The sequence below is a fragment of the Stenella coeruleoalba genome (assembly GCF_951394435.1).
Source record: "Stenella coeruleoalba genome assembly, chromosome: 5".
NCBI lineage: Eukaryota > Metazoa > Chordata > Mammalia > Artiodactyla > Delphinidae > Stenella > Stenella coeruleoalba.
In genome coordinates this window covers 144,071,652-144,093,472 of record NC_137150.1, presented here as the reverse complement: position 1 = coordinate 144,093,472, position 21,821 = coordinate 144,071,652, and the positions used below count along the sequence as shown (strand labels likewise).

The 21,821-nt window shown below is 57.9% G+C and overlaps 1 protein-coding gene across 1 annotated transcript; it reads left to right on the top strand.

The window, feature by feature from the left end:
• Positions 1-207: 207 nt before the first annotated feature.
• FTCD (formimidoyltransferase cyclodeaminase) lies at positions 208-16,156 on the top strand (the record flags this gene model as incomplete). Its single annotated transcript, XM_079921744.1, has 14 exons — positions 208-261; positions 904-1,087; positions 1,735-1,863; positions 2,630-2,718; positions 2,810-2,989; positions 4,015-4,152; positions 4,246-4,377; positions 9,791-9,852; positions 10,191-10,320; positions 10,417-10,578; positions 13,937-13,980; positions 14,183-14,321; positions 14,945-15,040; positions 16,070-16,156. The coding sequence occupies 14 exons, from the start codon at positions 208-210 to the stop codon at positions 16,154-16,156; spliced, it is 1,626 nt and encodes a 541-aa protein (XP_079777870.1).
• Positions 16,157-21,821: the final 5,665 nt, after the last annotated feature.

Genomic DNA, 21,821 nt, shown 5'->3' with positions numbered 1-21,821 from the left:
CGGCGGAGCCCACGCCCACGTGGGTGGAGGCCTCAGTCCTCGCCCTCCACTGGCAGCCTCTCGGGTCCTGGCTCTGCCCCTCCCCCATGTACTCGGTTAATAAGAAGCCTGGCCCTGGGGTGGGGCGCCGCCCGAGGGCATAAAGGCCCTGCTGGCCTCCTTCCCACCTCTGCTGGCGAGAGGAGCGTCTACAGCAGGGCTTGGACCATGTCCCAGCTGGTAGAATGTGTCCCCAACTTCTCGGAGGGGAAGAACCAGGAGGTGAGGCACCAGGGGGCGGCGGGGGGCGGTGTAGGGGCTCAGGGCAAGGAGAATGCGGCTCAGTGTGCGGTTTGGGGATTGTCTTCTCTGGAAAGGGTGAGGAAGGTGGCAGCAGGCAGGCAGCCAGGTCCTGGCCCAGGTCTGGGCCTGGGGTCCGGGGGGGTCACTTGGCCTCTTGTGTGAAAACAGGGCCCCTGAAGCCCGACCCCCAGGGCCATTTCAGGGTCCCCGGGGGGTACCCCGTCTCCCTTCCCCACCTTCTGAGGTGGGCGCCGCTCTCATCCCCACGTGACCTGCAGGAAACTGAGGCACAGAGAGCTGGGCAGGCCTTCCTGCTGCCTCAGAAGGTTCCGGGCCCTTCACGCTCCACCCCCCAGACACAGGTGGCCTGTGGACTGGGGCCCTGCCCCTCTGTGACCTTGGCCTGTGGGTCACCTTCTCGGGGCCCTGAGAGGCCCTGCGCCCGGTTTCTGCTTCCTGCCTCAGTTTCTCCCAGAGGGTGCTGCCCGGGTGCCGGCCCCCATATGTCCAGGTCCTCGCCCGCATCGTGTCTGAATGGGGGCAGGGCGGGCATGGCCCCTGCAGCTCCCGCCCCCTCTTCCGCATGGGGAGACCGAGGCGCAGGCCTGGCTTTGTCCCCAGGTGATCGACGCCATCTCCCGAGCGGTGGTGCAGACCCCGGGCTGCGTGCTGCTGGACGTGGACGCTGGCCCCTCCACCAACCGCACCGTCTACACCTTCGTGGGGCGCCCCGAGGACGTGGTGGAGGGGGCCCTCAACGCCGCCCGGGTCGCCCACCGGCTCATCGACATGGGCAGGCACAGAGGTGAGGGCCCGAGTGCGCACGGCCGGCCTCGCCCACAGGACTCCCCAGGGGCATGGGGCCATCGCACTGGCTGGATGCTCCTTGGACCCCGTCCACGTTTCAGGGGGCCCTGGAGTGGCTGGCAGAGAGGTGATCGCACTCTGTGCAGGCCCTGGGCGGGGGTGGGGGACACAGCCCGATCTGTCAACAGCCCACAAACCAAACACATTCTGTGGGCGGCAGGGTCAAAGGTCGGTGGACACACGGGGAGCTGGTCAAAAGGGCAGGGTCTCTGGACGCCCACAGAGGGGGAGGGAATTCACAAGAGATCCCAACTGGTGAAGAGAGATGGAGGCTTATCTCAGAGGAACCGCCTGGGGGGAGGGGGCTGCGGGAGCTGCCATCTGACCCGCAGTGGGACTTGGGCTCTGAGAAGGACCCTCTGTAAGGCAGCCGGGTGACAGCGCCCCTCCCTGAGGGCTCGGACTTATCCTCTCGGCTCTTAGGAGAGGGAGGGGTTTACCCCTGAGATGCCGCAGAAATCGGGGGCTGCTTCTCCCGGGGCCCTGTGGTCAGTGCGGGTGTGCGTGTGCAGGGGGCTGGAGTGCAGGGTCTGCCCCGAGCTCCACACCCGGGCCCCAGCTTCCTCAGCCCCCATCTCTGTGCAGGGGAGCACCCTCGGATGGGCGCCCTGGACGTGTGCCCCTTCATCCCAGTGAGGGGCGTCACCATGGACGAATGCGTGCTCTGTGCTCAGGCCTTTGGCCAGCGGCTGGCAGAGGAGCTGGGTGTGCCAGGTGCGTGCCTGGGGAAGGGCGGCCTACCCCAGGGGCTCCCCCAGCCGGCCCCTCCTCACTTCACTTCACTTCCCAGCAGCCTCAACCATCCGTTGAGGCTCTCTGCTCTTGCATCCTTAAAAATGCATTTTAAGAAAAAAACCCAAAAACCCTACCATGCAGGTTTTTGACAGGTGGGAATATGTCCCGCTTCTCCTGCAATGGGACAAACCACAGGGACAGGGTCCCAGCTGTCAGGGAGGCAGGGACCGAGGAGCCGCTCTGTAAAGGACTTGAGCAGGACGGACGGGGACCCCTAAACAGTCTCTTTGGGGAATTAACCAAATCAAGGAAAAGCCCAGCACAGGGCAGCAGGCGGACCTGTGAGCCCGGGCACAGGTCCAGCCCCCTGCAATGTGGCTGATGGACGGGTGTCACCTGCCCTGTGCAGGTGTCAGAGCTGGTGGTGAGTTTTGTTTTCTCTCCTCCTCGTTCCTTAATTTGCGGGCGTGTTGCTCGTTCAATGAAAATGCACGTTGGAGAGAAACACGAATATCCTTCCAGCCCCTGTTGTGGGCGGGCAATGGCTTTTTCTGGGGCATCTGTGCAGGGGCAGCAGGGGTGGGCAGAGGACGGGTCCTGGCCCATACAGAGTGCCCATCAGCGACCACCCACACCCATCTGACGGGGCTCAGAGATGGGGGCGCTGCCAGCAAGACGGAGCTGCGGGAATGGGGGTCCTGCAGCGCCCGCCGGCCGAGGGCCTGACCGGCCAGGCCCCTTGCAGTGTACCTCTACGGCGAGGCAGCACGGACGGCCAGCCGCCAGTCTCTGCCGGCCATCCGGGCCGGCGAGTACGAGGCCCTGCCTGAGAAGGTGCGGTGTCCCCTCCCAGTGGGCAGTCTGGGGGCGGACCTCGCAGGGTGGGCCCTCCTCCGCCTTCCCTCACCCACTGGTCTCCCCACAGCTCAAGCAGGCTGAGTGGGCGCCCGACTTCGGCCCCAGCTCCTTCGTCCCCAGCTGGGGGGCCACTGTCACGGGGGCGCGGAAGTTCCTCATCGCGTTCAACGTCAACCTGCTCAGCACCAGGGAGCAAGCGCACCGCATCGCCCTCGACCTCCGGGAGCAGGGCCGCGGGGCGGGCCAGGTGAGGGCGGGCGCGGGGTCGCCGTGAGGGCACCCGTGCCGCCGCCGGAGGGGGCCCAGGCCCTGCCCCGTGCGTGGGGCTGCTGACCAGCCTGCCTCGGGGTCCACGCCACGTGGGACCGGCAGGGTCGGGGTTCCAGGGTTTGAAGCTGGGGAGCAGGTCTTTAAGGACATTTTCCATGGAAGTTGCAGGGCTGCAGCTGTGGTTAAAATACTGCATCATTTCCACACTGATAGGAAAACAGCCGCTTCTGCACCCCAGGTACCCCTAGGTGCCCCTATGTACCTCCAGATGCCTCAGGTACTTCCAGGTACCCCCAGGTGCCCTGATCCACCAAGTCTGCCATCATAGCTGTCACCTAGTGTGAGTATCGCTCCTGCAGAAAGTTCGAGCTGGACACAGACACAGAGACACCCGGTGAAGGAGGCCCTGCCCACCTGTCAGGCCCCACTCCCAGAGCCCTGGGCCTTCCAGGCAGCTGAGGCCCTGGGAGCCCAGCTTCCGTGCTGAACACTCAGTTGTCTGCAAACACAATACAAAAACACGGCAACTCCCGAATCCTTCTCTGTGCTCTGCTGACGCCAAGAGTCTGCCTAAGCCCGAACGGTAGACTGAGTCACCCCAGGCAGTGAGGGCCAGGAGCTGGCCTCTGGGGCAAGGGGTGGGAGGCAGAGACCGCCCCAGGACAGGGATGTGGGCGGGATGCCCGGGCCGCCCGGCCTGGTCTGAGCCTGTGGCTTGTGCAGGGCGGGCCCCGTGGCACTGACCCTTCGGGGCCTTGGTTTCCCGTGGTGGGCAGGCCCTTTCCCGGCTCAGATGAGAATGGGCGAGTGAGGAACAGACCTGCCTGAAGCCGGCTGCCTGGCTGCACCGCACGGTCTTCAGGCCACGGCCCCCCTCGTCCGGGTGTCTGGGGTGGAAGGGAGCCCTCGGGCTGGCTGGGGGATGCAGGGCCAAGGGGCTCTCAGTGCGGGGCGCAGGAGAGGCTGGGCGGGGCCGGGCTGGGCAAGCCTTCTCCTTGGCAGCCAGGACGCCTGAGAAAGGTGCAGGGCATCGGCTGGTACCTGGATGAGAAGAACCTGGCTCAGGTGTCTATGAACCTCCTGGACTTTGAGGTCACAGGGCTGCACACGGTCTACGAGGAGACCTGCAGAGAAGCCCAGGTGAGCAGGGTGGGTCCCCTCCCCTGTCTCTCAAGCCCAGCCCCCTGGGCGCTGACTCCCCAACCTCCAACCTCTGAACTCTGACCTCTGCAGGAGCTGAGCCTCCCGGTGGTGGGCTCGCAGCTGGTGGGCCTGGTGCCTCTGAAGGCCCTGCTGGACGTGGCCGCCTTCTACTGCGAGAAGGAGAACCTCTTCGTCCTGGAGGAGGGGCAGCGGCTCCGGCTGGTGGGTGGGGCTGGGGGTGAGTCAGGGAGCAGGTCGGGGGCTCCGGACGCCTGCACCCCGGGCCTGGGGCCCTGTCTGCGGGGCCAGGCCTCCTCCTTCTTTGTTTTCTTGTCCGTGCCTGGAAGTTGAGATCACACTGTTTTCATTTGGGGGACACTGTTGAGGTTTTCTGTGTGACCTAAAATGTGTTCAGTCTTGTGAAACTTCAGCGGAGAGGACGGGGCCCGGTGCCTGTCCTGGAGCCGCGTCCCGCGGATGGAAGGACCTGCCCCTCGTCCGCTCCCTGCCTGTTGGGATTTGGGTGCATGAATCTAGTGTCCATGGGTTATTCACAAAGTTGTTCCTTTGGTCCCAGGTCCTACCGCCTGCTCTGGGTGTGGCCGTCCTTCTCAGTCCTGTTGCTCTGGCCTCAGAGTCATTTTGTCTTGAGGGCGTTTCTTATAATGAACGCGTGATTGGATTTCTCTGAAAGTTTTATTTATTTGTTTATTTATTTTTGGCTGCGTTGGGTCTTCGTTGCTGGGCGCCGGCTTTCTCTAGTTGCGGCGAGCGGGAGCTGTTCTTCGAGCTGTTCTTCGTTGCAGTGCATGGGCTTCTCATTGCGGTGGCTTCTCTTGTTGCGGAGCACGGGCTCTATGCGCGCAGGCTTCAGTAGTTGTGGTGCATGGGCTTAGTTGCTCCGTGGCATGTGGGATCCTTCCGGACCAGAGCTCGAACCCATGTCCCCTGCATCGGCAGGTGGATTCTTAACCACTGTGCCACCAGGGAAGCCCTCTCTGAAAGCTTTTGTCTTTTGGTAGTTGAGTTTATCCTTTTGTATCTACTAATTTAGCAGGTATGTCTGGACTTACTGTTGTCCTAGTTTTAGGCATGAGAGTATGTGGTTTCCTTTGGGCTGTATGGAGGAGTTAGTCTATTTTTAGGAATTCTGGTAATTACCTGATAACAATATATTTATCTCTATTTTTGATTTATTAATTTAAAAACTTTATCCAAATGTATCAGTTTGACTTAATTTTTATCAGCACAGGCACCTTGGAGATAGCATAGCTTTGGTTCTAGGCCACTGCAAGAAAGCGAATATCACAATAAAGTAACTCACACGATTTTTTTGGTTTCCTAGTGTGTATAAAAGTTATGTTTACACTAGACTGTAGTCTATTAAGTTTGCAATACTATTATGTCTAAAAAAGCTGTGTACATACTTACTTTAAAAGTACTTTATTGCTAAAAAATGCTAACCATCATCTGAGCTTACAGAGTCCTGATCTTTGTGCCGGAGGAGGATTTGAAATACTGCAAGAATTACCAAAATGTGACACAGAGACACAAAGTGAGCAAATGCTGTTGGAAAAATGGTGCCAATAGACTTGCTTGAAGCAGGGTTGCCACAAACCTTCAATTTGTCAGAAACGTACTATCTGTGAAGTGCGGTAGAGGGAGGTCTGCCTTTTGCTGTCTGGCGGAAGCCAACAGAGCTTATACTCAGTGGTGTAGCTTTGAAGACATAATCATCTGAAAGCATAATATACACTTTAAGAAAAGAATCTACATTCCCATAACGTGAGACACAGGAAATGAATGAGACAGTAACTGCACAGCATTTACTGCTGTCTTTCTTGCTTCTCTATTTCCTGATTTTTTAGACTTGTGCTATTTTTTAGGGAGCTGGTTATTTTGGTGCTTAAATATTTTTTCAGTTGTTTAAATTATGGTAAAATAGACATGACATAAAATTTGCCGTCTTTTAACCGTTTTGAAGTGCACTGGCCACTGGTGTGTGTGGATAAAGGTGTGCAGCTGCCACCAGTGTCCGGGATGGGGTTTCCTGTTTCTGCAAAAGACGTTGTCAGGACTGTGACGGGGCTCGCGCTGACTCCGCAGGCCACTTTGGGGGGTGGTGCTGTCTTACAGCACCGTCTTTCCAGCCCTGGACGTGGGCCGTGCTCCCCTTCATTTGTCTTTGCCTTCTTTCATCACGTTTTGTAGTTTTCGTTGTAGTCTTTCACCTCCTTGGTTAAGTTAATTAATTCCTAAGTATTTTATGCTATTGAAACGGGATTGTTTTTGTAATTTCTTTTTCGGATTGTTCACTGTTAGTGTTTAGAAATGCACTGACCTTTGTGTGTTGACTTTGTATCCTGCTACCTTGCTGAATTCATTTATTAGTTCTAGGTGCTTAACTTTTTAAGTTTAAATAATGTATTTAATCCTTTAGCTGTTTATCAATATTAGACAATGTCTGTTGACTCTTGGTGAAGAGAGACAAAAAAATTAATGCGCTTGTGTGAGTGGTCATCTCTGTTCCAGATTTAAACTGCTTTGCTGTTATTTTTACATTGTCAGTGTATAACACTGACCTTCTGTACCCATATCCACACATACTAAATACCCACAGATGTTTAATCTTGGTTCTATACACAAGTGAGGTCACTATGCATCTCTGTCCTTTCCCATCTGTCTGGCTGGATTTCACAGACAGGCAGATTTTTAAAGAAAGGCTCACAGGGGCTTTATTCTGTGGGTTCTGGCAGGTTTGGGAATGTCTTTCTGTGATGTTATGCTTGCAAGACCGTAGGACAACCGAAACCTCAAGTCACCAGTCTTTTCCTGAGAACGTTGCAGACACGTCGTTACCACCTTTGGAATGAATGTCCCTGTGTGGAGGTCTAAGGCTAACCCTGACCTGGTGGCCGGTTCTTTCTCCTGGATGCTTGAAGAATTCCATCCTTATCCTTGAGGGTCAACGACGCTGCCACAGGAGTCTTGCTGTGGATTGTTCCACATCAGTTTTTTCTCTGGAACAAGGTTTCTTGTGATTCACAGGTTCATTCTTGTTTAGCTTCAGGAATATTTTCTTCATTGTATTTTTGATCCAGTTTTTGGTCCTTTCACTTTACCGACACCCGTTACACTGCGGTAGCATTTTCTTCCACATATTCTGCCTTTTTTGTTCTTTCTTTCCCCCGTATTCACTGTGGTTTTCTCAGCCTTCATTTTGCAATCACTGATGCAGTTTATGGCTGGGTCTATTCTCTTTCTAGCAGTTACAAAGTTTTGTGTAACTTTTTATCTTGATGTAATTTCCTACTCACAGAAGAGGTGCGAGCACAGTACCAGGAGCTCTTTTATGCTCTCCAGGTTCACCTATTGTTGCATTTGGCCCCATCTGCTGTATCACTCTATTTCTGTATTCCATGCATAATCATATTTTTTTCTGGAACATTTTAAAGTAGATTGAAGACACTGTGCCCTTTACCCCTTGTTTAGTCAGGGTGTAATTCTTAAGATCAAGGACGTTCTCTTACACGTACAGCCTGGCGTCTAATCTGCAGACCGGAATCAAATCGCATCCGTGCCCCCCGTCCATGGTCTGCCCCAGAGCAGCAGAGGGTTCGGCTGGCTTGTCTTTTATGGCCTTTAATCTGGATCAGGTCCCCAGTTCTCCCCGTCTTTCCTTGACCGTGACGGACTGTGGAGCACCGGCTGGTGGCTTTGTGAAGCGCCGCTCGCTGGGTGCCGGTCTGACCTGTCTCAGGGCTGTGTGTGCTTGTGCGTTTCCGCCAGGAGTAGCACAGAAGTGATGGAGTGTCCCCCTCAGGGCGTTACCTGGGTCCTCTGGTCAAGCTGGTATCCCTGACCCAGGGTTATCGCTGCAGTGTTTCTGTTTTCCTTTTGTTGTTAATAAGGACTCCCTGGGGAGGTAGTTTAAGAATGTGTAAGTGACCTGCTCCTCTTAAAATTCCAGCCGCAAGTATTAGGAGCATCGAGAATTTTCTAACTTCATCCTTTTTCTCTAAGAAGCTTTCACCTCTCCCACATTTATTTATTCCTTATTAATGTGTTTGACGCTCTCTACTGTCTTCTTTTTTGTTTTTTTTGGCGGTACGCGGGCCTCTCACTGTTGCGGCCCCTCCCGTTGTGGAGCACAGGCTCCGGACGCGCAGGCTCAGTGGCCATGGCTCACGGGCCCAGCCGCTCTGCGGCATGTGGGATCTTCCCGGACCGGGGCACGAACCCTTGTCCCCTGCATCGGCAGGCGGACTCTCAACCACTGCGCCACCAGGGAAGCCCTCTACTGTCTTTTAAAACATATTATTTTATATTTTTTATCTGAAAGTTCTGAGGTCTGCAGTCCTTGAAGGTCTGATTTTGCAGACTGTTGTGTCTGCTGATTCTCATGGTGCTGCTTCTTCACGCGCTTTGTGATTTTGGATCGTGAGGGCCTGTTCTTTAGAGTTTCGTCTGTGGTAATTCTTGGTCACCTGGTTTAGTTTGTGTTTGCCTCTGTTAGGTGTTTGGGCCACTTTAGATGAGCCTTTTGCTTGGAGCTTTGGTGCCACACAGGAAGAGAATTCTGTGTGAACGGTGGCCCACCTCCCCGTCAGGTTAGAATTCCCAGGAAAGATTTGTTTTCGTGCTTCACCAAACGGAAGGCCGAGACTGGGAAGTATCCCAGTATTTCCTGTGATGGGTGGTTTTTCCAAGATTCATCCTTGGAGATGTCCTCTTTCAAGGGTCTCCCGTCTGACACAGCTCTTGTGGACTCGAGACCACCCCTACTCGTGAGAGGTCGCAGATGTCTCCAGGGTGGACCCAGCTTCTGGGAGAGGAGGTCTTTCTGGGCATTTCTGGTCACTTCTGGCTGTGAATGGTTTCCTTTACTTGCTGCCAGCTTTGCCGGGTGCTGAATTCCATTCTGACAGTTCTGTTCCTCACTCTGAGGTTTTCTGCGGCAGGCGGGCTGCTTGCCGGCTCTACCGCCAGCCCTTGGGCGCTCTCTGCCCCATTTCCACATCCTCAGGGAGACCTCATGACCGTCCCCGGGGACCTGCTGCTTCGTTTCCCTCAAGCTGCGCTTGTCATTTTCTGTTTTGTGTGGAACATGTCACCTGTGTGGCTCAGAGGGGTTGGAACTGTGTGATGGCATTGAGCATTATAAAGTGTCCTGAGTGGTTTTTGGTGGAAAGAATTCTACTCCAAAATGGGGATATTTCCAACTTAATTTTGAATTTGGGTAAAATTCACTTTTCCTCACATATCAAGTCTCACATTTGGGCAGATCAGGCAGCTCCCGGCCTTTAAGAACCAGAGAGACCCTGACACCCGAGGAGCTGGAATCCTGTCCAAAGAGGCAGTTTTCTTGGTCCCTTTCCGGCACAGGCTCTTGTGGGGGCAGGATGGGGTCACCACGGGCCTTGGTCTCCCTGGAGCAGCACGGTGGGTGGGTGGTGTGTCCGGAGCCCAGGCAGGGTGCCTGCTGTCAGTGAGGCCTTCAGCTGGCAGGGCTGCTGGTGGGCATGGGGTGCGGCAGCTGTGCCCTGCAGGCTCCCCACCAGGGCAGGGTGCCCCGCGGGCGGCAGGGGTGGGACCTGCCGGTCAAGGGGACTCCACTCACCGGCCCCTCTTCCAGGTGGTGAACCGGCTGGGCCTGGACTCCCTGTCCCCCTTCAACCCCAAGGAGCGGATCATCGAGTGAGCAGCCCCCGCCCCCCGCCCCTGCGTGGAGACCCCCTCAGTCCTCCAGAGCTCTGCTCTGTCACCAGGCGTGGGGCTGGGAGCTTGCTGGGGGGCCCAGTGGGGTCCCGACAAGGTCCCACTCTGTCCTCACGCAGCTCCTGGCTGGTCACAGCCCCTCCCCGGGGCAGCCACTCTGCATATTGGACCCACATCCTTGCCCCCCACACACACTGGTGCGAATCAGGGGCCCCCAGCCTGGCCAACCCCACCCTTACGGCCTGGCTGCAATGACCCAGGACCCTGTTCCCGCCCCTGCACGATGCAGACCCTCACTCCCAGCCCCACCCCTGCAGGTACCTGGTCCCCGAGGTCGGCCCAGAACAGAGCCTGGTTGACCAGCCCCTGCGCACCTTCGTCCGTGAGGTGGGCGCCCGCTCGGCAGCCCCAGGGGGCGGTTCCGTGGCCGCAGCCAGTGCAGCCATGGTGAGTGGGGCCTGGGCGAGGATGCGGGGGGGACGGCCGGGGTTGGGGGCGTCGCCCAGCCTGGGGCTGGTCCCACGCACAGGGCACTCTCCCCAGGGTGCCGCGCTGGCCTCCATGGCCGGCCTCATGACCTACGGGCGGCGCCAGTTCGAACACCTGGACGCGACCGTGCGGCGCCTGGTCCCACCCTTCCACACGGCCTTGACTGAGCTGACCGCGATGGTGGACGCCGACGCCCGGGCCTTCGAGGCCTACCTGGTGAGCGTGCAGACAGGCCTCCGTCACCAGCCCCGCAGAGGCAACCCCGAGGGAGAGTGGGGTCGGTGGACAGTACGGGGTCCGGACGAGAGAAAAGTGGGTCAGGGTCACAGGGGGAGGGGGAGGGGCTGCCACGAGCACAGTTGTCTATAGACCCCGGGGGCTGGAGGGAGGAGACAGTGGTCTAGCCCCTCTTGGGCACCCCCCTCCCCCCGCTCGTGCAGGGCCAAGCTCGGCGGGTGTGGTGCAGGCGTGACTCCAGGTCGGGGTCTCTGCAGGCTGGGGGAGGGGCAAGAAGGGCACCTGTCCTGAGGGTCAGCCAGGCTCAGCGTCCCCCTGCCCACGTCCCTGAGTCCCGCTGATGGGTGACACCCAGACTTGCAGATGCCGGAGGAAAACAAGGTCCCCAAGGAAGAGCTCCCATCCCGGGAAGGGCGGGAACAGGAATCTTCACAGAAGAAACGCTGTGGGTCATGGTCTCAGAGATCAGAGAAGATGTTCAGCCATGAGACACAAAGGGCCCCCGGGGAGCCGGGCACTTTCAGAAGCACAGGACGTGGGCGGCTGCATCCAGGCAGTGCCCATCCAGGGGGCAGCGGAGGAGGGACGTCCATCAGACCGGGCGGGGGATGGGGAACTTGCAGGAAGGTCGAGGTCCGAATTCAAGGTCAAGAAGCCCCAGGCGTGTCTGAAGGCAGATACAGCAGAGAGGACCCGGGAGAGGCGGGAATGAGGGCGCTCGTACCCCACGGGGGTAGGAAGACACGCCCGGGAAGGAATGAGCTCCCGACAGACAGCAGGCATCCAGAGCCGCCACGGGGGTGGGTGGGGGACGGGGCAGGAGGACCTGGGCCAGGCGACCTCGGGGGCTGCTGGGCTGGCTGCCCTGACGTGAGTGCCACATCCGCACGGGGACAGTCTAGGATGTCGCATTGCGGGAAGAGGTGACCCTGCGACAGACGCTGGGTCCCCGGGGGCGGGGTACAGAGACTGACACCTTTCCCCTATGCTCTTTTACGTTTTAATTTCGTTTATTTGCTTTTTAAAATGGGTGAAAGCTTCAGGGGTTCAGAGTTCACAGGGGCAGAGGGCAGCTGGTGTGTTGTCCCCCTGCCCAAGCAGGTGCAGCCCCAGTGCGTACGTCTCCCTGAGATGTTTGTGTGCATTTGGGCAGAACTGGGTCTCCCCTTTCTCCTCCTTTCTTACGCAAGCGGCGGCAGGCAGATGTCCAGTTGCATCTTTCACCTTATGTCCTCCTGGAGCAGGGACACCCCCGGCTCAGTGGCCCGGTGTTCTGGGGTCGCCTGGGGTGGAGGCCTTGGACCAGCCCTGTTGGGGATTCTGGCCAGGTCCAGTCAGCACCTGGGACAGGCGGTGTGGACAGCTGGCCTCCGTCACTGGGCACTCGGTGGACGGGCTGTAGGAGCGACTCGGGGACGGGCTTTCCCCCCAGGGCGGGTGTGTTTCCCACGTGGAGGGTGCTGCCCAGTGGCCCTTGCAGAGGTTGTGTGGATCGAGCCCTGGAGTGGCCCTCCCGCCGTCTGCCCCGACGCCGCAGCCACTGGACCTGGTGGTCACGTGCGTCTCTTGGTGCTGCCCTGGTGCGAGCGTCTCACGTGGGCGGGGCAGGGGGAGGAGCGTTTTCATACTTTCTGCAGCGGTTTTATTTCCTTCTCAGGAAAGTGAGGTGTCCTTTTCTTCTCTGTTCTGCGTGGTGCTGCCTGGGCCTCTTCATAAGCCAGGGAGTCTCAGCTTGTTTGACTTTCAACTTTGCTTGTGCTGGTTTCTGACCATCAGAGCCTTGTGTTTTCATGTCGTCGAATATTCAGTCTTTCTTTTGCTCTTTCCTTGGTGTTGTGTCGTAGTTTAAACGGCCTCCCCAGGCCGGAGTTGTTGCACTCCTCTCAGGGCACCTCTAGCTGTCTGTGGTCTGAGGCGCTTCAGATGCTGAGGGGCTCGAGCAGAGGCGTCAGTGTGCATGTAAGGGACAACACGTGATTAAAAACAAATGTGAGCGATTCTGGCCGCTGGAGATTAGAGCAAGACAGACGGAAAGCAACTGGGGGGCAGCAGGGACATGGAGACCCAACCCAAAGGCAGGAGGAGGAGGAGTAGTCAGCAAAGAGGTGTGGTGTAGAGAGAACCTAACATAGAATGGTTAGACTGAAGACACATCCGACCGGCGATCACACACACACCCGACCGGCGATCACACACACACCCGACCGGCGATCACACACACACGCGTGTGAGTATGATAGGCACTGCACTGGTCTAGGTCCCCAGTGAGCAGCAGGAAGACAGACTTTTGAACAAAAATAAGAAAACATCCTTATCTTGCACCGAATACATGCGCAACCTCAGGTGGAGTCACCAGAGAAACCTCACCGTGAATCAGAAAATAACTCAGACTGCAGCCCTGAGGGCGGGCAGCCCCCCTCAGCCAGACACAGGCGTGGCCACGTGAAAGTCAGACCTGACTAAAATCAGCAAAGCTCTGCCCAGTGGAGACCCTCCTGCCCCCCCAGCCCCGCCCTGACCTGGGTCGGCAGCAGAGTCGGCAGGTCCCCGTGTCCGGGAGGAGCCGCTGTGGGTCCACACGGAAAAGACACGTGTCACAGGAGACAGGAGGCCGGAGGGGCGCCCGGGGAGACTAGGGGACGTCAGGATGGTGACAGAACCCGGCTCAGGTCGGGTCCAGGATGGTCACAGAATCTGGTTCTGGTCGGGTCAGGATGCTGATCGAATCTGGTTCCGGTTGGGTCCAGGGATCGTTTACGCTCATGCAGCGTTGATGGACCCGCTGACTGTTAACGGTTTTGGGCGGAGATTTGGCGAAACCTACAACCCAGCAGGACATGTTCCCCACCAGCTACGCCTTTGGACCCGGCACGCGGGCAGGCCTCGGGCGCTGGTGTGAGCGAGCGGGGCTGGACGGGTGCTCACAGCACGGGGTGCGGGACGGGGGAGGCCTGCCCGGCAGCGGCGAGGCGGGCGACACATGGGCTGATGGCTCCTCAGAGGAGGCCTGGGTTGTGTGGCCCCTCGGGGATGCGCGGACACGGCCTGAACCATGACACCTGGACTTCGGGGCTTGTGCGGTTGCCTTGCCTGGAGGCTGGGAGGCCTGGGGCTGGAGAACCCGCTCCCTTCCACCCTCCTCTCCAGCCTCCAGTGCTGACCACGTGGGGCCTTGCGCCAGGTCGCCTGCCCTCCTCTGCCAGGAGCCCAGGGCTCTAATCCACGGAACCGACCTCGGGGGTGGTGTGGGCCCTGCGTGAAGCCCCTCCCTGCCCCAGGCTCCCGTGTCCCCTCATCACAGTCAGTCACCCGCGCGTTTCTGTGTTTGCTCCGGCAGAAAGCAACGAAGCTGCCCAAGAACACACCTGAGGACAAGGACAGGTGAGCGCAGCGCTGGCTGCGGACATCCGGACGCCTCAGGAGGCCCTGGTACCAGTCAGTCCCCCACTGGGGTGTGTTGTGATTGAAGAACAGTTTCCCTGTGGTCCCCATCCTGGTTCCGTCTGCTCAGAGCGGAGCCATCAGGTGGGTCCAGCAGTGTCCGGGCGCCCTGGGCTCTAACCACTGACCCTCTTGCTTCCAGACGCGCGGCTGCCCTGCAGGAGGGGCTGAGGCGGGCGGTGGCCGTGCCCCTGGCGCTGGCGGAGACGGTGACCTCGCTGTGGCCGGCGCTGCAGGAGCTGGCCCTGTGCGCGAACCTGGCTTGCCGGTCGGACCTGCAGGTACGCTGTGGAGCCGCGCTGTGGGGGCGACCTGCGGAGGGGCACTGGGCATCACAGCTCTTCACCAAGCCGGGCAGGCACAAGCGCTCACAGGGCGTTTCGGTCAGTCTCAGCCCGCAGGGCCGGCTCCGTCACCCATTACGGTCTCGTGCAAGGTCGCGCGGCAGAGAGAAGCAGAAACTCGAGTGTGTCTCCAGAGGCCACCCCTAACCATCCCGCAGACCCCGTCCCTTCCCTCCTTCCCACCGCCCCTCTTCCAGAAAACCCAGGGGCTTGCAGATGTGCACAGGCACCCCGTCCGCAGCCCGCGCCGTGCGCAGAGGCTGGGGACCAGGAACGTCAGGGCCGGCTCTGCGTGTCCGCAGCCCATCCTGAGGGGAGGAGCCTCGTTTCCTTGGGCTGGTTGTTATATCCGCCTCTGGAGGGGGCCAGGCCGAGCTGCTTCTCTCTGTGGGGAGAGGGCCGGCCCTGCCGCCTGGAGGGAACCCTTGGGCTGGTCAGTTTGCCGTCTTCACGAATGAGGCGTGAGGCCCCCAGGCCGTGTCCCTGGGCTGAGGAGTGGGCAGGGCAAGGCCCTGCTGCCCCCCGGTACCGACGAGGGCCCTGCCCCTTGGCTGTTGTAGGTGGCGGTGAAGGCCCTGGAGACGGGTGTGTTTGGCGCGTATTTCAATGTGCTCATCAACCTGAAGGATGTCACCGATGACGCGTTTAAGGACCAGGTGGGCAGGGGTGTGGGCCGGGCCCGCCGAGGGCACTGGAGGCTGCCCTCGGGCCGTGGCTCCCAGACCTGGGGCCCAGGGCACCTGGCCAGCAGGTCCTCAAGGGAGGGAAGTGTCCATCAGATGAGTAGTTCCTCCAGCTCCTGAGGGTGGACGAGGCCTGGCCGGCAGAACGCAGGCGTCGGGGGCGGCTGGGGCCGTCTTTCAGCGCCTCTGTGGAGGCGGGCGGCCTGGGGGCCTGCCGGCACCCCCTCGTTCCCTCCCAGGGGGCTCTGGCCAGGGCCGGGGTCTCTCCCAGGTGGCTTGGGCTGTAGCGCTGGCAGCACAGGGTCTCAAAGAACAGTCTCCAGCCTAAGCAATGATCCCACTGCAGCATTTGTGATCATTTCATTGTTACTGTTTATTGGAGGAAAATTCACAAGACGTGCAGCTCACTGTGTTAGATGATACAATTCAGTGGCGTTAAGCACACTTACGGGTTGCGAGACCACCACCTCTGTCAAGGCCTGGAACATTCTCATCACTCCAAAGGATGCCCCACAGTCGCCCCCATTCCCAGCCCTGGCCACTGCCCATGTGTCTCTGTGATCTTGTGACGATCTTTAAAAAGTGATTTCGCGGCTCGGAATGGGAGCGCCACGGCCTTTTCGAGCGTCAGCCTGTCCCCACCTGCCTCTGCAGCTGGGCTGGGCTTGGCCATCAGGGAAGGCCCTGTCCACCATGGAAGCATCGAGATGATGGACAGGCCGCTTGAGCTCTGGCCCTTAAGTCCTCAAGGACACAGCCCTGCCCTTGGCAGTCATGGCTAAAGTGGGGAGACCGGGAGGGTGGGGGCTGGCTGGCCCCAAATCTCAGGAAAGACAGAGGGGCCCCTCCCGTCACCACCAAGAGACCCATGAGGAGCTGGGGACCCCTAGGTCAGGGGCTTGGGGTCACCCAGAGTGGACAGCCCAGGGAGGTGGCGGGGAGGTGGGGCCAGCGGGGTTGGTGGCGGGCTTGGGGTGGTGACGGGGCCCCTGTGTCTGTCAGGTCCGCCAGCGCATCTCCAGCCTCCTGCAGGAAGCCAAGACCCAGGCGGCACTGGTGCTGGACCAGCTGGAGGCCCGGCGGGAGTGATGGCCGGGCGGGGGACCTCACTGGACTCTGCTTCCCCCTGAGGCCCCTCCAGACACATCCCATGGGGCCCAGAGAGGGGAGGGTGTGGGGGGCAGGTGTGTCTGGTTCGTGGTGTCACCTTCTGTCACCTGGGGCCTCCAGTAAAGTGAGGACACGCTGGTGCCTGTGGGGTGCATACAGGGGATCCGTGGGTGGGCTGGGGGAGGGCTGAGCCGAGCGGCTGGGACGGGGACCCCGTGAGGTGCCAGTGTGGGGAGGCAGGTGGGGGAGATGGAGGTGCAGCCCAAGGTGACACAGGGTCCCAGAGCACCTGGAGTCCTGGGGAAAGAGCCCGTCACATGGAGGGGTGAAGGCCGCGCTGCCTGATGGGCGGGGACCTGCCAAGGTGAGGACAGGCAGAGGGCCGGGAGTTCCTGGGGAGGTGCTGCTGACATGCGGCCGGGTCCCACGTCCTGGCGGGAGAGCTCAAAGCGTTGGACCTGGGCTCTGGGAGGAGGGTCCTGGGCACTGGGCACCGACTTCCCTCAGTGGAAGCGCAGGGGCTGAGGCCCAGTGGTGGGGGTCCCAGGAGGGTCCCTGCAGGGCCTGGGCAGTGAGGGAGGTGGGGGTGCGGTGGAGAGCCCCCTGGGCTGGGGGCAACCGACCTGGTCCAGGTGCTGCAGAGCCAATGATGCCCGAGGGAGGGACGAGGGATCCTGGGCGGTGAGAGGTGTGTGTGGGGCCCTGCGGGGATCGTGGGAGAGGCCTGGGCAGGCAGCCGTGTTGCCCCAGTAGGGCAGCATCCTTGAGGCTTGGAGCTGTAAGCGCGTGAGCGTCGGCGTTACTCTAGGAGGGCCAGGAGACACCAGGAGCTGCAGGAGGGCCCCAACCTGTTCTTTTAAAATAGGCAACGCATCACGTAGTTCAAAAACCAGGGCTGTGCAGGGAGTCCCCACCACCGGGTCCCCAGCAGCCCTTGCGTAACGTCTTCAGGAAATCACTGAATTCCCTCTTTGCGCCCATTCAGTGTTTATGCAAACACAGACACATGTGAATATATACTCTTCCTTCTTCCTTGACTGCGTTAAGAGAGCAGATCAAATGCTGACTTTTGTTCCTAGTTAACGCGTTAGCCTGGAGGCCATGGCCCGGACCTTTCACATCAGCTTTGATTTTAGAGACTCCTACTTACTTTATTCGCTCATCCTTTCTCCGTATTTCCTTCACCATTGCATTGTGAAATAGAAGATACATTCAGGAAGGTGCATGTCCTGATCGGCCTTCTCCCGTCACAGACCCCTTCTCACCCTGACCCCTGACCCCAACGGCCCTGCTCCACGGTGACGGCGCTCTGGCTTCCCGTAGGCCATCCGGCACAAGGGCACGCTCCCCACGCAAAGGCTCAGTTTTCCCCGTGGGCTGACATCTGGGTGAACGGGGTCGTGTGTGCCCTTGGCGTCTGCTGTGTCTCTCCACCTCGCGTGCGTCTTGCACGAGGCTCACAGGGTGGGGGGACCGCTGAGTCCTGGGGTGTCACCCTCCCGAGCAGCTGCACCACTGCACTCCATCTCCCCTTGTCCCCGTGGCAGAGCTCGGAGGAGTTCTCACCACTGACGGTGGAGTGTGTCCCTAGCTCTCAGATGCTGGGATGGGGGCTGAGGGGGTGAGCACGGTGCCCACTGGGCCAGAAGAGACTCACCTGTTTCTCACCTGTTGCCTGCCTGGGAGCCCCTGACCTCCACCCGAGGACAGCTTTCCCCAGATGGCCACTGCCGTTGGCCTGAGCCTCCCCACGGACCCACAGCCCCTCGGTGAGAGTCGGACCTGCGGCAGCCCCAGGAGTCTTAAGCAGAGCTGCCCTGGCTTATTCAGGAATGAAATAAATTTCACCTGTCCCATCCGTGAGCCGCCATGGCTGGTTGCTATGTAGCAGCAGCTGACAGATACACTTCCTAACTGAGTGTATTGTCCAGCTGAGGGTTTTGCCTTGAGAGGTGGAAGATGGGTGTCAGTGTGGTTTAGTTATCTTTTGTTATATCTGAGGTTGACTGTCTTTTCCTATCATTAACGATGGATTTCCCTTTTCTGCAGTCTGTGCATGTGCGTAGCCCGTTTTTCTATTGGGCACTAGACTGGCCCTAGATATCCGCCAGCCTCCAGCTCCTTCCCAGGGGGCGTCCTTGGCTGCGTTTGATCTGCTCTCTTCACGGAGTGAAGGAGGATGAAGAATATATGTTCACGTGTTTGGGTTTGTAGCCTCCTGCCTCCAGGAAGTTCCTGTTAAAAATAATTTGAAAAAATCATCACACACTGAAATTCCTTCCAGACAGGCTGTGCACATGGAGAAACAAAAAGTATGAATGTACTTGCTAGGTAACCATACAAGATATTAAAAGAAAATGATTTGGGGAGTATATCCTCCTTGAGCAAGCCAGAGAACCCAACTGTTCTACAGGGAAGTCTGACTATCTAAAAACTTAAAAACTTGTTTTGTGGGCTTCCCTGGTGGCTCAGTAGTTAAGAATCTGCCTGCCAATGCAGGGGACATGGGTTTGAGCCCTGGTCCGGGAAGATCCCACATGCCGCAGAGTGGCTGGGCCCGTGCGCCAAAACTACTGAGCCTGCGCTCTAGAGCCTGCGAGCCACAGCTACTGAGCCTGCGTGCCACAACTATTGAAGCCTGCGTGCCTAGAGCCCGTGCTCCACAACAAGAGAAGCCACTGCAATGAGAAGCCCGCGCAGTGCAACAAAGAGTAGTCCGCGCTCGCCTCAACTAGAGAAAGTCGGCGCGCAGCAATGAGACCCAACACAGCCAAAAATAAATAAATAAAATAAATTTATTAAAAAAAACCCAACCCCCCCAAAAAAAACTTGTTTTGGTAAAAGACATCATATCCCAAAGTAAATGTCAAGAACCTATTGGAAGGATAAAACCCAACATAGATAACAGGTAGAGTTACTATGACCAATAGAAGAGCTCCTACAAATTAAACTGACAAGGACAGTGTCTGAGCAGTTGTGTGGTGGGTGTGCTTGTCTGCGTGTGCAAGCCGGTGTGCGTGTATATGTGCAAATGCAAGGACAGCTCCAGGAAAGTCCTCAAGGGGTAAACTCTGGAAAGGGCGTGAGCTTGGGGTGCAGGGCCTCCGTTACCTCTACCATATTCTCCCAGTGGAGAGTGGGCACAGGCGAGGGGCCTGCAACCGTGCAGGCCAGAGGCTCTCGTAGGGGCCCCGCCTACACGTGGAGCAGTGGGGGCGGGGGTGGTGTGGGGGGCTGTCCTGGGGAGGGGACCTGCAGGCCCGTATGGGGAGGGATGGAGTTCCTTCCAAGAGGCTTAGGGGAAGAACTGCAGGTGGGTTTAGAATCCACCCCCCAGACGGCGCATCGAGGGTCCGGGCTGCCCAGGCGGCACCGCGGCTCCTTCACGACTCCCTTCATCCGCTCTTTCTTGCTTGCATGTGAGGCAGTTGTAATTGCTCATGGTCGTTATTTTTATTGGAAATCACAGCGTCCCTGACCAGGAGGCCCTCCTCATGATCTGGGAGCTCGTCTGCTGCGCGGGCCCTACTCCACCCCAGCCCACTGATCCGGACGCTCCGCGCCTCCGCCAGGTCCCTCCTCTGGAGGGGTTGGAAGGCGAGGCGCCTGGGGTCTCGCCGTGTGTGTGTGTGTGTGTGTGTGTGTGTGTGTGTGTGTGTGTGTGTGTGTGTGTGTGGCTTGGAAACGCGGGGTCTCCGCTCTCCTTCCCCACGGCGCCCGGACATCTCGGGGCGGCACCCAGGATCCTGCTTGGCGCCCACCGCACAGCAGGACGCGGGGCACCGATCCCTGAGCGAGGGGAGACCCGCCGCGCCCACCCTCTCCCGCAGGACCGGGTGCGGGGATTGGGGGGGCTCGTCCGGCTCTGGGGCGCTCACGAGAGGCCCTGCAGCCCGCCCGCCTCGCCTCCCGCCTTCCCCGAGGGCCCCCCAGCGCTGCTCCGTGCCCTTCCCCCCCAGGTACTGCCCCCTCCCCCCATGGTGGGACGACCTTCTGCAAGACCAAGGGGGCTCGGCTTCTGCCTCCAGACACCTTTCATCCTCAGCAGCGACCATGTGGTCCGTTTCTTGTGACAGACCAGGGGGTGCCCTGTGGGCAGATGGGAGGGACCCTCCCCGGCAACACTGAACCCAGGGAGACTCTGATCTCTGGGGAGATCCTGTCTTTGGGGACTCCGGCCTGGGGACACCCTGTCTTCAAGGGACCCCCACCTGAGTTGGGAGAGGCTCTGCCAGGCAAATCCAGGGGTGTCCCTAAGCTGACCCCCCACAGGAGGCCATTCCCAGGTCTCAGGTATTTCACAGGCTTTGGGACAAATGCCTGTGCTTCCAGATGCTGCTGGAAAGATGCCCCAGCACTCTCGGGCCTAACTGATTATTAGTGATTTGTCTTATACAAGCACGTGCCTGTTGGCCGTTTAACTCACTTGACTTTCTATCTGCTGAGGCTCTTTGCCCACTTCCTTGGAGTCACTTTCCTTCTTATGAATCTGGGGGTTTCTTATAGTGCAGACACAGCCCTCGGCTCGTCACATGTCCTGTAATGTCTCTCCAGTTTGTTTCTTTTTAATTTAATTTAATTTATTTATTTTTATACAACAGGTTCTTATTAGTTATCTATTTTATACATATTAGTGTATATATGTCAATCCCAATCCCCCAATTCATCCCACAACCCCCACCACCACCCCCGCTTTTCCCCCTTGGTGTCCATACGTTTGTTCTCTACATGTGTGTCTCTATTTCTGCCTTGCAAACCGGTTCATCTGTACCATTTTTCTAGATTCCACATATATGTGTTAATATACGATATTTGATTTTCTCTTTCTGACTTACTTCACTCTGTATGACAGTCTCTAGGTCCGTCCATGTCTCTACAAATGACCCAATTTCATTCCTTTTTATGGCTGAGTAATATTCCATTGTATATATGTACCACATCTTCTTTATCCATTCGTCTGTCGATGGGCATTTAGGTTGCTTCCATGACCTGGCTATTGTAAATAGTGCTGCAATGAACATTGGGGTGCATGTGTCTTTTTGAATTATGGTTTTCTCTGGGTATATGACCAGTAGTGGGATTGCTAGGTCATATGGTAATTCTGTTTTTAGTTTTTTAAGGCACCTCCATAGTGTTCTCCATAGTGGCTGTGTCAGTTTACATTCCCACCAACAGTGCAAGAGGGTTCCCCTTTCTCCACACCCTCTCCAGCATTCGTTGTTTGTAGATTTTCTGATGATGCCCATTCTGACCGGTGTGAGGTGATACCTCATTGTAGTTTTGATTTGCATTTCTCTAATGATTAGTGATGTTGAGCAGCTTTTCATGTGCCTCTTGGCCATCTGTATGGCTTCTTTAGAGAAATGTCTATTTAGGTCTTCTGCTCACTTTTTGATTGGGTTGTTTGTTTTCTAAATATTGAGCTGCATGAGCTGTTTATATATTTTGGAGATTGATCCTGTGTCCGTTGATTCATTTGCAAATATTTTCTCCCATTCTGAGGGTTGTCTTTTCGTCTTGTTTATAGTTTCCTATGCTGGGCAAAAGCTTTTAAGTTTCATTAGGTCCCATTTGTTTATTTTTGTTTTTACTTCCTTACTCTAGGAGGTGGATCAAAAAAGATCTTGCTGTGATTTATGTCAAA